We start from the raw sequence: 13,376 nt of genomic DNA, 5'->3' as shown, positions 1-13,376 counted from the left end.
CAAATTTGTGCACTTAGAGAGATGCATGATTTTTTGAAGGTTCGAAAGAAAATTTATGAGATAGAAAATTCAAATTTCAATCAATTGGATTTTCCTATCAACCATATGACTTTCATATCAGCTCAGTATCAATTAGCTGATAAATTCGATGATAAAGAAGAGTTCAAGAAGGTGAAAATGAGGTTTCATGCAGTTCTTGGAAAGAAAGAAGAAGAGATTTGGTCACTTGTAAAAATTGTCAAGGTGCTAGGTATAACCAATGATCAATTATTCGAAGGGTTATTGCATAACTTTCGTTTTCACATAGTTCGTGCTAATAATGTGGTATGTGATTTCAAAGTGGCGGACTTTCCCTAATGAATCTTAATGATCTCATTCGTGTGGCAAAAATCTTAAGTGGGTTTGATGCTTCGAAACTTTAGGTGTCTAGCAAAGAAGATCTTTTGCTTGGGATTGCACATATCAAGCTTTTCATTGAAAATTATTATGGTTGTCTTGCCTTAACGGATGTGGAGTTGGCTTTGGCAATGGGAAAACAAATTACTATGCCACAATCTCTGTTGAAAGGTGTGGGAAGCTTGAAGGAGTTTGATGATGGTGAAATTTGTGTTAAACCATTGGGTATCGTATTTATTGGGAAGAATAAAAATAACAAGAATACCGAGTTTTTGTTCAGAGTTGAGGATGTTGAAAGATACACTCACTCTCAATATACGAATCTACTTGTTTGTATAAATAATTGCAAGAGGAATACTGAAGGTGATAAAGATGAGGTTTGAAGAACAATTGTTTGGTACATGGAGATTAGAAGAGTTCTTCACAAGGCTACAATGATGCTAATGACCTAGGGCTTGACACTGCTCACAAAGGGGGAGAATGTTGAGGTCGAATCGTGTTGTGAGATGTCGAAGTGTCAGGAGTCTATCTTAGTGTCGAAGTCTGTATTTCAGCTTTTGTTTTATGTATTTCATAAGGGTACTTTTGTATTTCGAAGCTTAATAGTGTTAGCCCTTGTCTATTTTTTGTAAACTTCTGTAATGCCTATATATAGGGATAAGTACTAGATATAGAGAAACTTTTGAACATTTCATGTTCTTACTCTATACATACTCTTCTAACCTTCAAAAGTTTTATTGAGCCATCCAGATTATATTTACTCATGTGTTCTTAATTCAATTCAAACTTTGATTTCATTTCATATACTCGATCAATACGAACTTCATTATCAATATATTTTAGTGTAGTTATTATTAATATTGAAATATGTTGAGTTCTATTTACTGACCGAGACTGGAGAGCGGGGTGCACACTCAGAGTGATAAATGTGAACCCAGGAATATGGGGTTCTGAGGGAAGCACTCCTAGCAGGGTCAAGGGGTAGCACCCCGATGTGACATCCCCAATTTCTCGGCCAGAAAAGACCGATTTGTTTATGCTTGGTTTTTAAAATCAGAGTAATCTTTTAAAGAAAACAGTTGTGGAATTTGTTCCCAAAATATGATAAAGATTTATCAAAGCATTTCTTTAGAGAAATGTATTTTTATTATATAACAAAATCTCGGGATGTCATGTTCCGATACAGACACATAAGCATAAACATAACTTACATTATTTACACTAAAGATTTTACATCTCCCCTTTAATCTCTCCATGAAATATATCTTCGTATCAATATCTGTGATACAAAGAAAACTGAGTGGGTCAAGCTTGGGAGCCTGGTGAGCATATAGGGTTTTCAACCCACAATAATATAATTATTATATTTAATTATCAAACAATCAATTCAAATACCCACCCCCATTATCTCCATTTATTTCTTAAAGATTTATCCTAAGAACCAATTACCCTTCTCTCATTCATTCCTAAGGATTGCCCTAAGGAACTGACACAATGTCTAGTGCTGCCAAGGTTCTTAGATTACCTCTAGTGAACACGCAATTCACAATAATTAATGAACACCTAGTTCAAGAACACGTAATGAACACTTAGTTCCAATATTACCCAATGAACACCTAGTTCACAAACACTTAATGAACACTTAGTTCAATTATCTCTGATGAACACTAAATTCAAATATCTAATGAATACTTAGTTCGAATATCCCTGGTGAACCCAATCACCTAAGGAACACAGAGTATGAAAGCTCTTAGTTCAAACAACGTGATAATAAAGTATATCTCGATCCTGCAAAATCACTAATATTATAAACACATATAAATTATATTTCTAAAACAATATATCCCATCCCGTCGATCCCCACTTACTGACCCTATACTATGATCTTACGAGATCTAGCCTAAGGAATCGGTATGAACAACAAAATGATGAAGCTGCTTCGGAAATTCCCTAGCAGCAAACGAGGATCAATAAAGACATCAAATGAGGGGAATAGAATGAGTTTCACCACGAACCTTCGTTCGTAAAAGAAAGAACCACAAGACATTTTAAGTCAGGGGTAGTTATCTAGATAACAATGCCTAGGCGTGGTCTGACTATCATGAGGTATTATACCCCCAGACTTTACCTATCCCAGCATCGAACTTTGCCTAGCAGTGGCCTGAATACATGAGGTATTTAACCCCCAGACGCACCCTATCCAGCAATATAACACCAAACATACCTAACAGTGGTCTATAACCGACACACTTTATTAGGCAGTCTACGAAGTTCCCTTAATTACTTCGTGAAAGAAAACGCTGACATATGAAGCTCGGTCGATCACTTCATAAAAGAAACACTGACTCCAAAGCTCTCTCAAAATAAAAGTATTGGGAAATACTACTAGAGTACTCCCGTACGCTCCCGTAACCGACACACAAAATTGTCAAAAAGACTTTGTACATGATAGTACTTCTGGCACATTATAATACTTTGGTATGCGAAAGAATTGTACCCGAGAACATAATAGTACCCTGGCACAAGCAGCACCCAAGACACAGAGCTTTGAAAAAGACTTCGTACATAAAATGTACTTCTATACGTAGAACGTACTCCACCGATCATCCATCTCACAACACACGTACTCTTAATAAGAGACTACCCAATGTCCAAACTTAATTGAACTAAACATCCCATTTAAGTCTTAACCCATCACTAGGCAAACCTACAATACTTATAATCAATTCCCGATACTATCTCCATTTAGGAAAAAAGACTAAGGGGCTGTTTGATTTAAGCTGACCGGGTCCAGTCAGTGCTGACTGCTGACTCGGTCAGCAGTCGGATGTTTGATAAATACAAAATAAAGCTTACTCGGTCAGCCCATTACTCTTACCCGGTAAGCCAAAAAAAACCTCCGGACTGGAAAAGCTACGCGTTTTCTTTTTGTCATTTGCCCTCACTCGCCTCCTTCGCTATCGGTAATAACCTAAACAGTAGAATCAGCCGTCTTCTTCTTCTCCATCGCCAAGTGCTGATCGCCTCCCTCCTCATCTTCTCCGGCGACGACGCAACCCATCTTCTCCGGCGACGACACTGCGCGACTTCTCCGGCAACGACAAGGTAACTGCGTGTTTTTTTTTTTGCTTTATTTGATCTGAAATCACAAATTGCTGCTCCCTAATACAAATTTCTTCTCCTGCTCCTGCTTCCCTAATGCAAATTGCCGCTCCTTCTTCCTCTTCCTCTTCGTTTTTTTTTTTTCTGAAATCACACAACCCTTCATGTTTGCTGTCAAATTGATGATTTCATTTTGAAATCAAAGTTTGCAATGTGTGAAACATCAAAAATCACAGCCCCTTATATAGTTGTTTTATATAGTTGTTAAATCACAGCACCTTCATGTTTACTAATGTGTGAAATCAAAGTTTGCAATGTGTATAACATCAAAAATCACAGCCCCTTATATAGTTGTTTTATATAGTTGTTAAATCACAGCCCAATCATGTTTACTAATGTGTGAAATCAAAGTTTGCAATGTGTGTAACATCAAAAATCATAGCCCCTTATATAGTTGTTTTATATAGTTGTTAAATCACAGCCCCTTCATGTTTACTAATGTGTGAAATCACAGCCCTTATATAGTTGTTTTATATAGCTGTTAAATCGAATGAATTGTGTACTGTGTGTATATGTTATGTTTATGTGCATATGTGTGTAACATCAAAATGCTCAAGACAATGATTAGAATTTGTTACATAGGTATATATGCATTACCAAACTGATATATGAGATGTTGTCTTCAAGTTATGTACTGTGTGTATATGATATCTCCCAAGTCTTGTCTTCAAGTTGTATTATCTTTAGGTTAAACAAAAAAATATATGTTTTATCTTATTGACATCAAACAAATAGTGTTAGCTATTTGCAAATGTGTGTTATGTGGATGATTAGTTTTTTTTTTTTTTTAATCTTTTTACAATAGACATGACAGATAAAAGAATTAGGGTTAGTTGGAAGTCGGAATTGGTGGACAAAACTTTTTTGGAAGCATGTATACAAGAATTAACAAGCAATGGCAGGGAGGGTAGTGGACTAAAAGCAAGCTCATGGGCTGTGGTCGCGGAGAAATTGAAAACAGATCATAATTTTATTGTCGACAAAAAACAAATGAAAAACCGATACGACTATTTAAAAGCAAAGTATGTAGTGTGGTTAAAACTTAAAAACAAAACAGGAAATATTTATAATCCCGTAACGAATTCTTTTAACATGACTAATGAAGAATGGGAAGCGGAAGCGAAGGTACATATATACATATTTTTTAAAGTAGACTATTTTTTTACTACTTTAATAATATTTATTAAATTTGTCAAACAGTTGAACAAGTATGTAGATAAGCTGAGAAATGCACCCCTCCCTTGCCCTGAACTTTGTACCCAACTATTTGATGGGGCAACCTCGACCGGTGTTCACAGTTGGGGGCCATCTTCGACATTACCTCATCCCAATGAAACCTTCAGTACACATGATTTTGAGGATACAGAGATGGATGAGCCAGCACCTCATGCAGATACCCCAAGCTCAACAATACCTCAACCTACTAGTGAGGAATCATCTGGGCGGACAAAAAACAAGGGAGGCAAACGAAATGGTCCTAAAGAAACCACACTTGATGATGAGTTGAAAGAAGTTGGAAAAGAGATTATCAAGGCTGCACAAGCATTCACCGAAGCAAATAATCTTGACAAGGAGATGGATGCTTGTATGGCGAAGTTGACATGCTTGGAGTGGGGAGAATATGATCCGAAATACACCACTGCTCTTATGTTATTTGCTGAAAGTGCTGGTAATAGGAAAATTTGGTTGCGCCTTAACTTGTCAACTTGTGAGTCATGGGTAACAAATGCGGGAAAAAAATTTGGATTAGTTGGTTGACTTTAGTATTTACATGTTACGTTTGACTTTAGTATGTTATGGTTCATTGTTTGACTTTAGTATGTTATGGTTTAGTTATGTTATGGATTGTTTTTCTTAGGTGCGGTTATGTTATATGAATTTATATGTTATGGAATGTTATGTTTTTCGTATTTACATGTTACGATTTGTTATGTTATGGATTGTTATGTTATGGATTGGTATGTTATTGATTGTTATGTTATTGATTAAAATGTAATTTGTATTTGACATCTAACAGGACACATGGATAAAGAAGGTGACTTTTTATATTTTCTTATATTCTCGTGGTATTGGTTGATGTTGGTCCGACAAAGGCAACGAATAATTAAAAGAATAAGAGCTAGCGAACAGGTAGCCAAGGGATATGTGTATACGCAAGATTTGATACACGGATGTCCTATACAATGTTACGATATGATACGTCTTTCACAAGATGCATTTGTACTATTATGCAATCACTTTACACAAAGAAATTGGTTGCAATCTAGTAGGACGATAAGCGTTGAAGAGAAGATGGCTATGTTTTTACATGTTATAGGACATAATGAACGTTTTCGAGCCGTTAAAGAAAGATTTCATCACTCCACACAAACGATTCATCAATGTTTTCATGAGGTCTTACGTGAAATGATGTGTTTTGCACGAGAAATTATAGTACCAACCTTGTCTAATTCAACAACAAATACCTCAGAACGACATAGACGGCTAATGCAAATATTTCCCGGAGCAATAGGTGCACTAGATGGAACACTTGTACATGCAGTTGTGCCTGTTGATCAACAAACTCGTTATAGGGGAAGAGGAAAAGGTGAATGTTATCAAAATGTAATTGGAATTTGTAATTTTGATATGATATTCACCTTTGTATGGGCTGGATGGGAGGGCATAGCACATGATTCTAAAGTTTTGAAAGAAGTTGCATTTAACCCAACTTCCGGATTTCCATTCCCTCCACCAGGTTTGTAACTTTACTATACGTTTTATTATCTATATTATTTATATGATAAATTTGTCATGCATCTACAGATAAATATTACCTTTGTGATGCCGCATACACCAACACCCGTGGATTTATGGCTCCCTACCGCAATACTAGGTATTGGTTAGCCGATTTTCGAAGAAACAGAGCTTTGACTAAGGAAGAAATGTTCAATCATGCTCATGCACAACTTAGAAATTACATTGAACGTGCTTATGGTGTGTTGAAGGCGAGATTTCCAATTTTAAAACAAATGGCTCCTTATCCTTTTCCAGTGCAAAGAGACATAGTCATTTCTTGTGTTGCGGTCCATAATTTTATAAGGAAATACGATATTGAAGATGAATTATTTACGAACTTTGAACAAAACACTATGGTTAGTCATAATGTGGGTGGTGGAGGAAATGAGGGTCAAAACATAGAAGGCATAGAATGGGGTTCAGAAGCCGTTAACTATATGACTAATTTGCGTGACCAGATTGCTAATCAGTTATTTTCAAATGGTTCACGTTAAATGATGTACTTTTTTATTATGTATGACAATTTGTATTTGGATTTTGTAGTACACTTTGTATTTGGATTTTAATTGATGTATGTTTAATTTGGATTTTATATGATAATTTGTGGTTTTATAATTTTTTTTATCCAGCACAAGAGACAACATAAGGGTAATATGGTCATTTTTTCATTCAGCACAACCATTCAGATAAATAATCAAACAACATAAACTCAGTCAGATATGGACTCAGTCAGCATTTCTAACCCAGTCAGCTTCTAACCCAGTCAGCTCTAACCCAGTCAGCAACTATCAAACGACCCCTAACTAGTGTATACTTAACACAAGGTTTTAAGTAATAATATCATATATATACATCTTAACACATATTGAACCATATATGATTCGTACGTTGTATATCATCAAATATATCTAACACGTATTTCAGAAAATAACAAATACTTCACATACATATGTATACTTCATACTTTAATCAATACACGTATAAAAATCACATTCCTAAAAGGGACTATACGCATGATACCTTATCGTATGAACTCATAATTCAAAAATACATAATCCGTACTCCCGGAACTTAAATTTGCCTCATTACCTAATCCATATTCCCAGATCTAAAACTAACCTCTTGATCTGATCCATACCCTTGCATCTAAAACTAACCTCCTGCTCTGATCCATACTCTCGGATCTAAAACAAGTTTATCTCTTTATACTTTTATCTCATGGTCCAACCCACCTTTTATCACATACCAACAACCTCATCTACTCATGTTCTACCCAACATATCTTTAGATACAAAATACATATATAGTTTAACTCATTAAAACTTATATAATTCACCCGTTCCACAATCATCTCAAATAAACAACAAAATATTATACACATAGCACGTATTTCATAGCAAATACTTAATATTTATGTGTTAGAAGAAAGTGACCACACACTCACTTGATTAGAAGATGATCGGACAGCACTACGACTTGTAGAAGTAGTATTCTTCGGCAGATCTGGAAGATCTTCACAAAAACCGGACTCCTCGCGGGCAGAGCTTCGGCTCGGGAATTGCACTTCTCGGGATCTTCGGGGCCTCGGGACTTGCTTCGGGGCTCGGGAATGATACCGGGGCTTCGGGATAATTCTTGCACGAAAAACGATGCAAAAACGCGAGAAAAAGAAGAGAAATGAGCGAATGAATCGGCTGCACTCGACTCCCTTTTATAGGGTCTGGATTTGCGATTTACGCGGGGCGTAATCTTAGGTTACGCGGGGCGTAACCTGGATAAGCCCGGTGGCTCCCCCCTTGGATAATATCGAAAATTTATATTTAAATTTAATTTCGAAAATATTTAATAAACTTCAAAAATTCATATCTTCCTCATACGAACTCTGTTTTCGACGTTCTTTATATCCACGCGTAGGTGAGACTACGATCTACAACTTTCGTTTAGACTCCGTCGGCTAATTTTGAATTTATTTTTATTATTTATTTTTAGTAGGCCGGGACAGGAAAACTCCGTTATAAAATCATAACTTCTTCATCCGACGTCCGTTTTCGCCTATCTTTTTATTGTTTTACTAAAATTAATGAGATCTTCAATTCTCATTTAGATTTTTTGACTAAAAACCGCTCGGTCTCAAATCGAGTATTCGGGCTACATACCGCTAAGTCGAAACTTCGAAAAATCATAACTTCCTCATACGAAGTCAGATTTGGGCGTTCTTTTTATGCACGCTCATGGTTTAACGTATTCTACGTCTTTCATTTAGATTGCTAAGGCTAAATATTGCTCTAAAATAAATTCACTTTTTACATCGCGCTGTGTCGTGCCGGTTCTGTCGCGAAACTTCGACAGGTCATAACTTCTTCGTTATAACTCGGATTTCGGCGTTCTTTATGTGCACGAAAACCTTGTAACATATACTGTAAATTAGTTAAGATTATTCATTCTAAATAATCTTTCATCAAAAATTCATTTTTGACGCCTATCGTCTCTAAATTGACTAGCCTTGATCTACGGGCGTTACACCCGAAACCTAAATGGATTTCTATATCAAGAAAGAGTCTGTACATGCATTTTCCCGCCAAAGCATGTTGTGACATCATTGTGATGTAAGAATCAATTTTTTCTTATAACCTTCTTTCTAACTACCATTTTGGCGCCAAAATGGATGCGACCACCCTTTTAACTACATATCTTCCTTGTATAAGAACGTAATGAATGTTCTAGAAAAGGGTTGGATTTATTATGCTCGAAATTTCCATCAAAAACTTTCTATCTCATCAAAATGCAAAATAACAAGGTACTTTCTGTGTTTCAAATTTGGAAGTGGCCTGACTTCTAAATTCTCATTCTTGGATTATCCCAAATTAGATTTCATGATACTCCAAACTATAGGGTCGAAATATCAAATTTTGAAGAGTGATTGCACTCATGATTCTAATTATGAAGGTCTATATTGATATTTTTTGACCTAAAACCTAACATTAAAAATATGTGATTTGTGAAGAATGCCAATGGCAAAATCTGTCAGGGACATGAGTTCCAAATTTGGGAAATGGGATAAGTTTGAGGGAAATGATTTTCGTCGATGGCAAAAGAAGATGCATTTCCTTCTCACCACATTGAAAGTTGTTCATTTTTAAGCACTCTATCACCAAAATCGATAGAGGATGAAACCATTAAAGATACTAGAAAAGAGCAAGTAGGACAATAATTACTACATATATCGTGGACATATCTTAAATGGTATGTCTGACTTTCTCTTTGATCTCTATCAAAATCATGATCTCTATCAAAATCATGAATCTGCAGAAGATCTTTAGGATGCACTTGAATCCAAATACATGGCCGAAGATGCTTCTATTAAGAAGTTCTATGTAATTACTTTTAAAAATTACAAAATGGTGGATTAAAGGTCTATCATGGAACAATACAATGAAATCATGAGGACTCTGCGACAATTTAAACAACACAAGATGCAAATGAATGAATGAATTTATGTCTTAAGTTATTGACAAATCCACCCCCTCATGGAAAGACTTTAAGCACAACAAAACATGTAGGAAAACAAGCAAGACCCTGGTAGTTTAGCTAAGCATGGAATCACGTCATGGTACTATAGTGAGAAAATTCACCTGAAGCTAAAATTAGTAGTCTCACACTCTAGAAGAATAACATCTATCACAAACCACAAATAACCAAATAAAGGTTAAACTTCAGAGACTATAGCTAAATACCAATAAGTCTGACCAAAATTCAAACCGGTCAAAAGTCAACAGTTAACAGTCGTTGAGCCATGACCACTAGGCAACATAATAGTTGCAAACTAATTCAATCTGCACGTCATAACCTATCCTTGATTGTGTCGTGATTTCCGATCATAAGTCCTTTTCCCATTACACACTTAATCCATTCTGATCAAGGCCCATAACTTTAGATATGAATCTCCTAGGGGACTTAATGGATAAAGTTTGCGACTTTATCCATTTAGTGGACTAAAACATGCAAGATCTTAAACCCTAAGTCCACAAAACTCTCAAATAACATATTCTTGTGCATTGTCTTAAGAGGATACATGTATAGTGAACTTTCTCCCAAAACAAATACATGAACATGCATTGCCTTAAACCCATGTTGAAAACAAATAATTTCACCAATATCATGAACTTTCTCCTAAAAGGCACTTTACACATCGGCTCGCTCTGAGCTATGTGTGCCCAACTAAATGAGACAAAAGAGTCTTGTAACATAATGTGCCCTATGAAAACGCACAAATTCAAGTGGAGTTAAACTTGATTATAATAGGCCAAAAATTGCTTTTTATATAGTGGACATTGCACAATTGGGTAAAATGTTTTACAAAGTATATATTATGTTGTAATAGGAAAATATTGAAATAGAATGATATTACAAACAAAATGAGTTAAAAGTATATTGTTATTTTTTAATTTAACCCAAAGGTGTCTTGATAAATGGTCTTCAAAATAGATTAAAGAAAATGTCCTCACACTTTTCGATATGCATGAAAGAAAAAAAATATATAAATGGCTAAATGTAAAATAATTATAATCAGAAGTGGTTAACTTTCTGATGCTGCAATGAGATACCAATTAAAATAAATTGTGAACTAGAAGGTAGAAATGGTTTCTACTTGTAAACTGTGAATTGGTGATAGAAATGAAAATAATAACCCAATTTGGACTCGCAATTTATGGAATAAAAATGAAAACTGTGAAGTAAAAATGGAGTGGAAATGTGAATGAAGTAAAAATGAAACTATGACATGATGCTTTCTGATGCCATAATTCGGAATGAAATGTATGCATAATGCATTTGGTGGTGAGGGATGAGACAATTAAGATAGCAATATATTACAAAAGGATACAAACGGTGCAAATATCCTTATAAGTGGTCTATTAATTAGTTTAAGGCAATATGGAAAAACAAATGACATGCACACCACATATTTCTTTAACAACCACTATGGTCCCATTAGTCACATGAGCAATTATACCTACAAAAAAGACAGAAAAAACTATTCCAAGCAATATAAGGGTGATTAAAGATCGAAAACGAAGACTAATATACTTAAGAACTCAAATATTAACCAAACAGAGAACTACAGTTTGCTAGGTTCACTTAAGGCTCAACACAGGAAGCTAAAAAGCAAATGCAAAGAAACGGAGAGTGGACCTTATTTGATCGTAAAACAACACGAGATTCAAAATGCAAGGACAAATTAGCATGTAAACAAAAATGTAGTTTCCCATTATTGACCACGCAACACAACTTTCTTCATCTCTTTAAATGAATTGCTTCGTGATTTCTATGGATTATCTAGCTAATTTTTAAGGATTATTGCTGATTTAATGGGGCGTGATCATAATAAAAAATAAAGAATTCGGGTAATGCTTGAATGGTGAAGTTTAAGCGGGAAAATAATTTTTTGGAGAGACAGAAAAATTTTCATGTGTCATAAAAACTACTATTTTATTATATTAATAAATAGAGATAGAGATGGTAACAGGTTATTAAATGGTCGATTATTAATTCCAAATTGAATTGAGTTTGTTGCTTTAATTAGTAAACGTACCGAATAAAATTGTTAGTATAAAATCCGTGTCGAGCAACATCTTAAATTCGTCATATGCACAAAAAGCAGAACAGATAGCAAAAGCATCATGGAGAAAAACATTAATCTTATGAACTACATTGTACTTCTTATGCTTTTTATGACTACAGTTTCATCCACGGGTTAGTCTTCAACTTGTATTAGCGTTTGGAAAAAATTTCTTATGGAACATTTAACAAATCCTATACACCTATGTAGGTGCTAAGGGTTTCATCACTACAAAAATACATAACATAACAACATAATAGTAATCAGTTACTAAATACTAAAACAAATAGCTTTTGCAGTTATGCTTACTGTTTAAAAATATGGTAAATCTTTTGAATGGTCGAAGTTTACGCATCTCTTTAATGTGTTTTGAAACACCAGTTCCGCTGGTTTTCATTTATTTTGCATTTTGCTAAAATATAACGACTATTGCATTATTGTGAATATTATTGTCAGATGTCGGGACTAATGGAGATGGAAATCTGTATTGCACCGAAATTCAATGTGATGCCTTGAGAATGCATTCAACGATTCAGTGCACAAATGAATGCTTAGGACGAGGATTTACGCAGGGCGCCTGTATTCCTCCGCCAGATTCTAACGCTCTTGGTCGTTGTTGCTGTTCTAATTGATATTCATTAAGAACCATGAGATTGTGTTATGCGTTTCATGCATTCTTAAATACAAAGTAAATTATAATCTCTGATTTAAGTTTTAATCCGGAACTTTCACATTGTATTATATATATATATATATATATATATATATATATATATATATATATATATATATATATATATATATAGGGGAGAGTTCAATTGAGAAAAAAAAAAGGTTGAGAATGGAGGAATCATTCTCAGCCACTCATTTATTTTTACCGCAAAAGCCTCTATCATACCAGCGGAAATGGAAAAAAAATAGACATGTGTTTTCCAACAAAACATATTTCCTTAAACTATGCTAATCATTACCTTAATATATAAAAAAACATAGTCTTTTTCGTTTTTTTTTTTTTTAATTTTTAAGAAACTAATTTTATCGAAAAATTATTTTAAATATACCAAAATTCATGATTTTTTATTCTCTACAAATAGACATCCATATTGATATAGATTTAAAATAAAAAATTTATTTTTTTTATATTTTCAGCTATCGTTATTCATATGTGAATAAAAATGAATCAAGTTTTTTCTACAGTACATTCGTTATTCACTTATGAATAAAAACTATGATTAATTTTTTTTTTTACATTTTAAGTATCATTCATATATGAATATAGCATATACTAAACATAGTATATTCATATTTAAATATTAGACGATTCATTCACTTGTGAATATTACATAGTATATTCACTTGTGAATATTATATGATATATTCACTTATGAATATTAGATAATATTTTCATATTTGAATATTACAT

The 13,376-nt window shown here is 34.3% G+C and overlaps 1 protein-coding gene across 1 annotated transcript; it reads left to right on the top strand.

The window, feature by feature from the left end:
- Positions 1–4,365: 4,365 nt before the first annotated feature.
- LOC128133529 (L10-interacting MYB domain-containing protein-like) lies at positions 4,366–5,968 on the top strand. Its single transcript, XM_052771002.1, has 4 exons — positions 4,366–4,683; positions 4,759–5,227; positions 5,576–5,688; positions 5,876–5,968. The coding sequence occupies exons 1-4, from the start codon at positions 4,366–4,368 to the stop codon at positions 5,966–5,968; spliced, it is 993 nt and encodes a 330-aa protein (XP_052626962.1).
- Positions 5,969–13,376: the final 7,408 nt, after the last annotated feature.

Source organism: Lactuca sativa, chromosome 4 (assembly GCF_002870075.4).
Source record: "Lactuca sativa cultivar Salinas chromosome 4, Lsat_Salinas_v11, whole genome shotgun sequence".
Lineage (NCBI taxonomy): Eukaryota > Viridiplantae > Streptophyta > Magnoliopsida > Asterales > Asteraceae > Lactuca > Lactuca sativa.
The sequence above is the reverse complement of the archived record's forward strand: the minus strand, read 5'-3'. Positions and strand labels throughout refer to the sequence as shown.

What these genes read in the sequence shown, in the direction of transcription:
- LOC128133529 (XM_052771002.1), top strand. Translation starts at nt 4,366, where the DNA reads ATGACAGATAAAAGAATTAGGGTTAGTTGGAAGTCGGAATTGGTGGAC. An exon ending in AATGGGAAGCGGAAGCGAAG is followed by an intron (nt 4,684 to 4,758) that starts GTACATATATAC and finishes TTTGTCAAACAG; the next exon opens with TTGAACAAGTATGTAGATAA. An exon ending in GTTATTTGCTGAAAGTGCTG is followed by an intron (nt 5,228 to 5,575) that starts GTAATAGGAAAA and finishes GACATCTAACAG; the next exon opens with GACACATGGATAAAGAAGGT.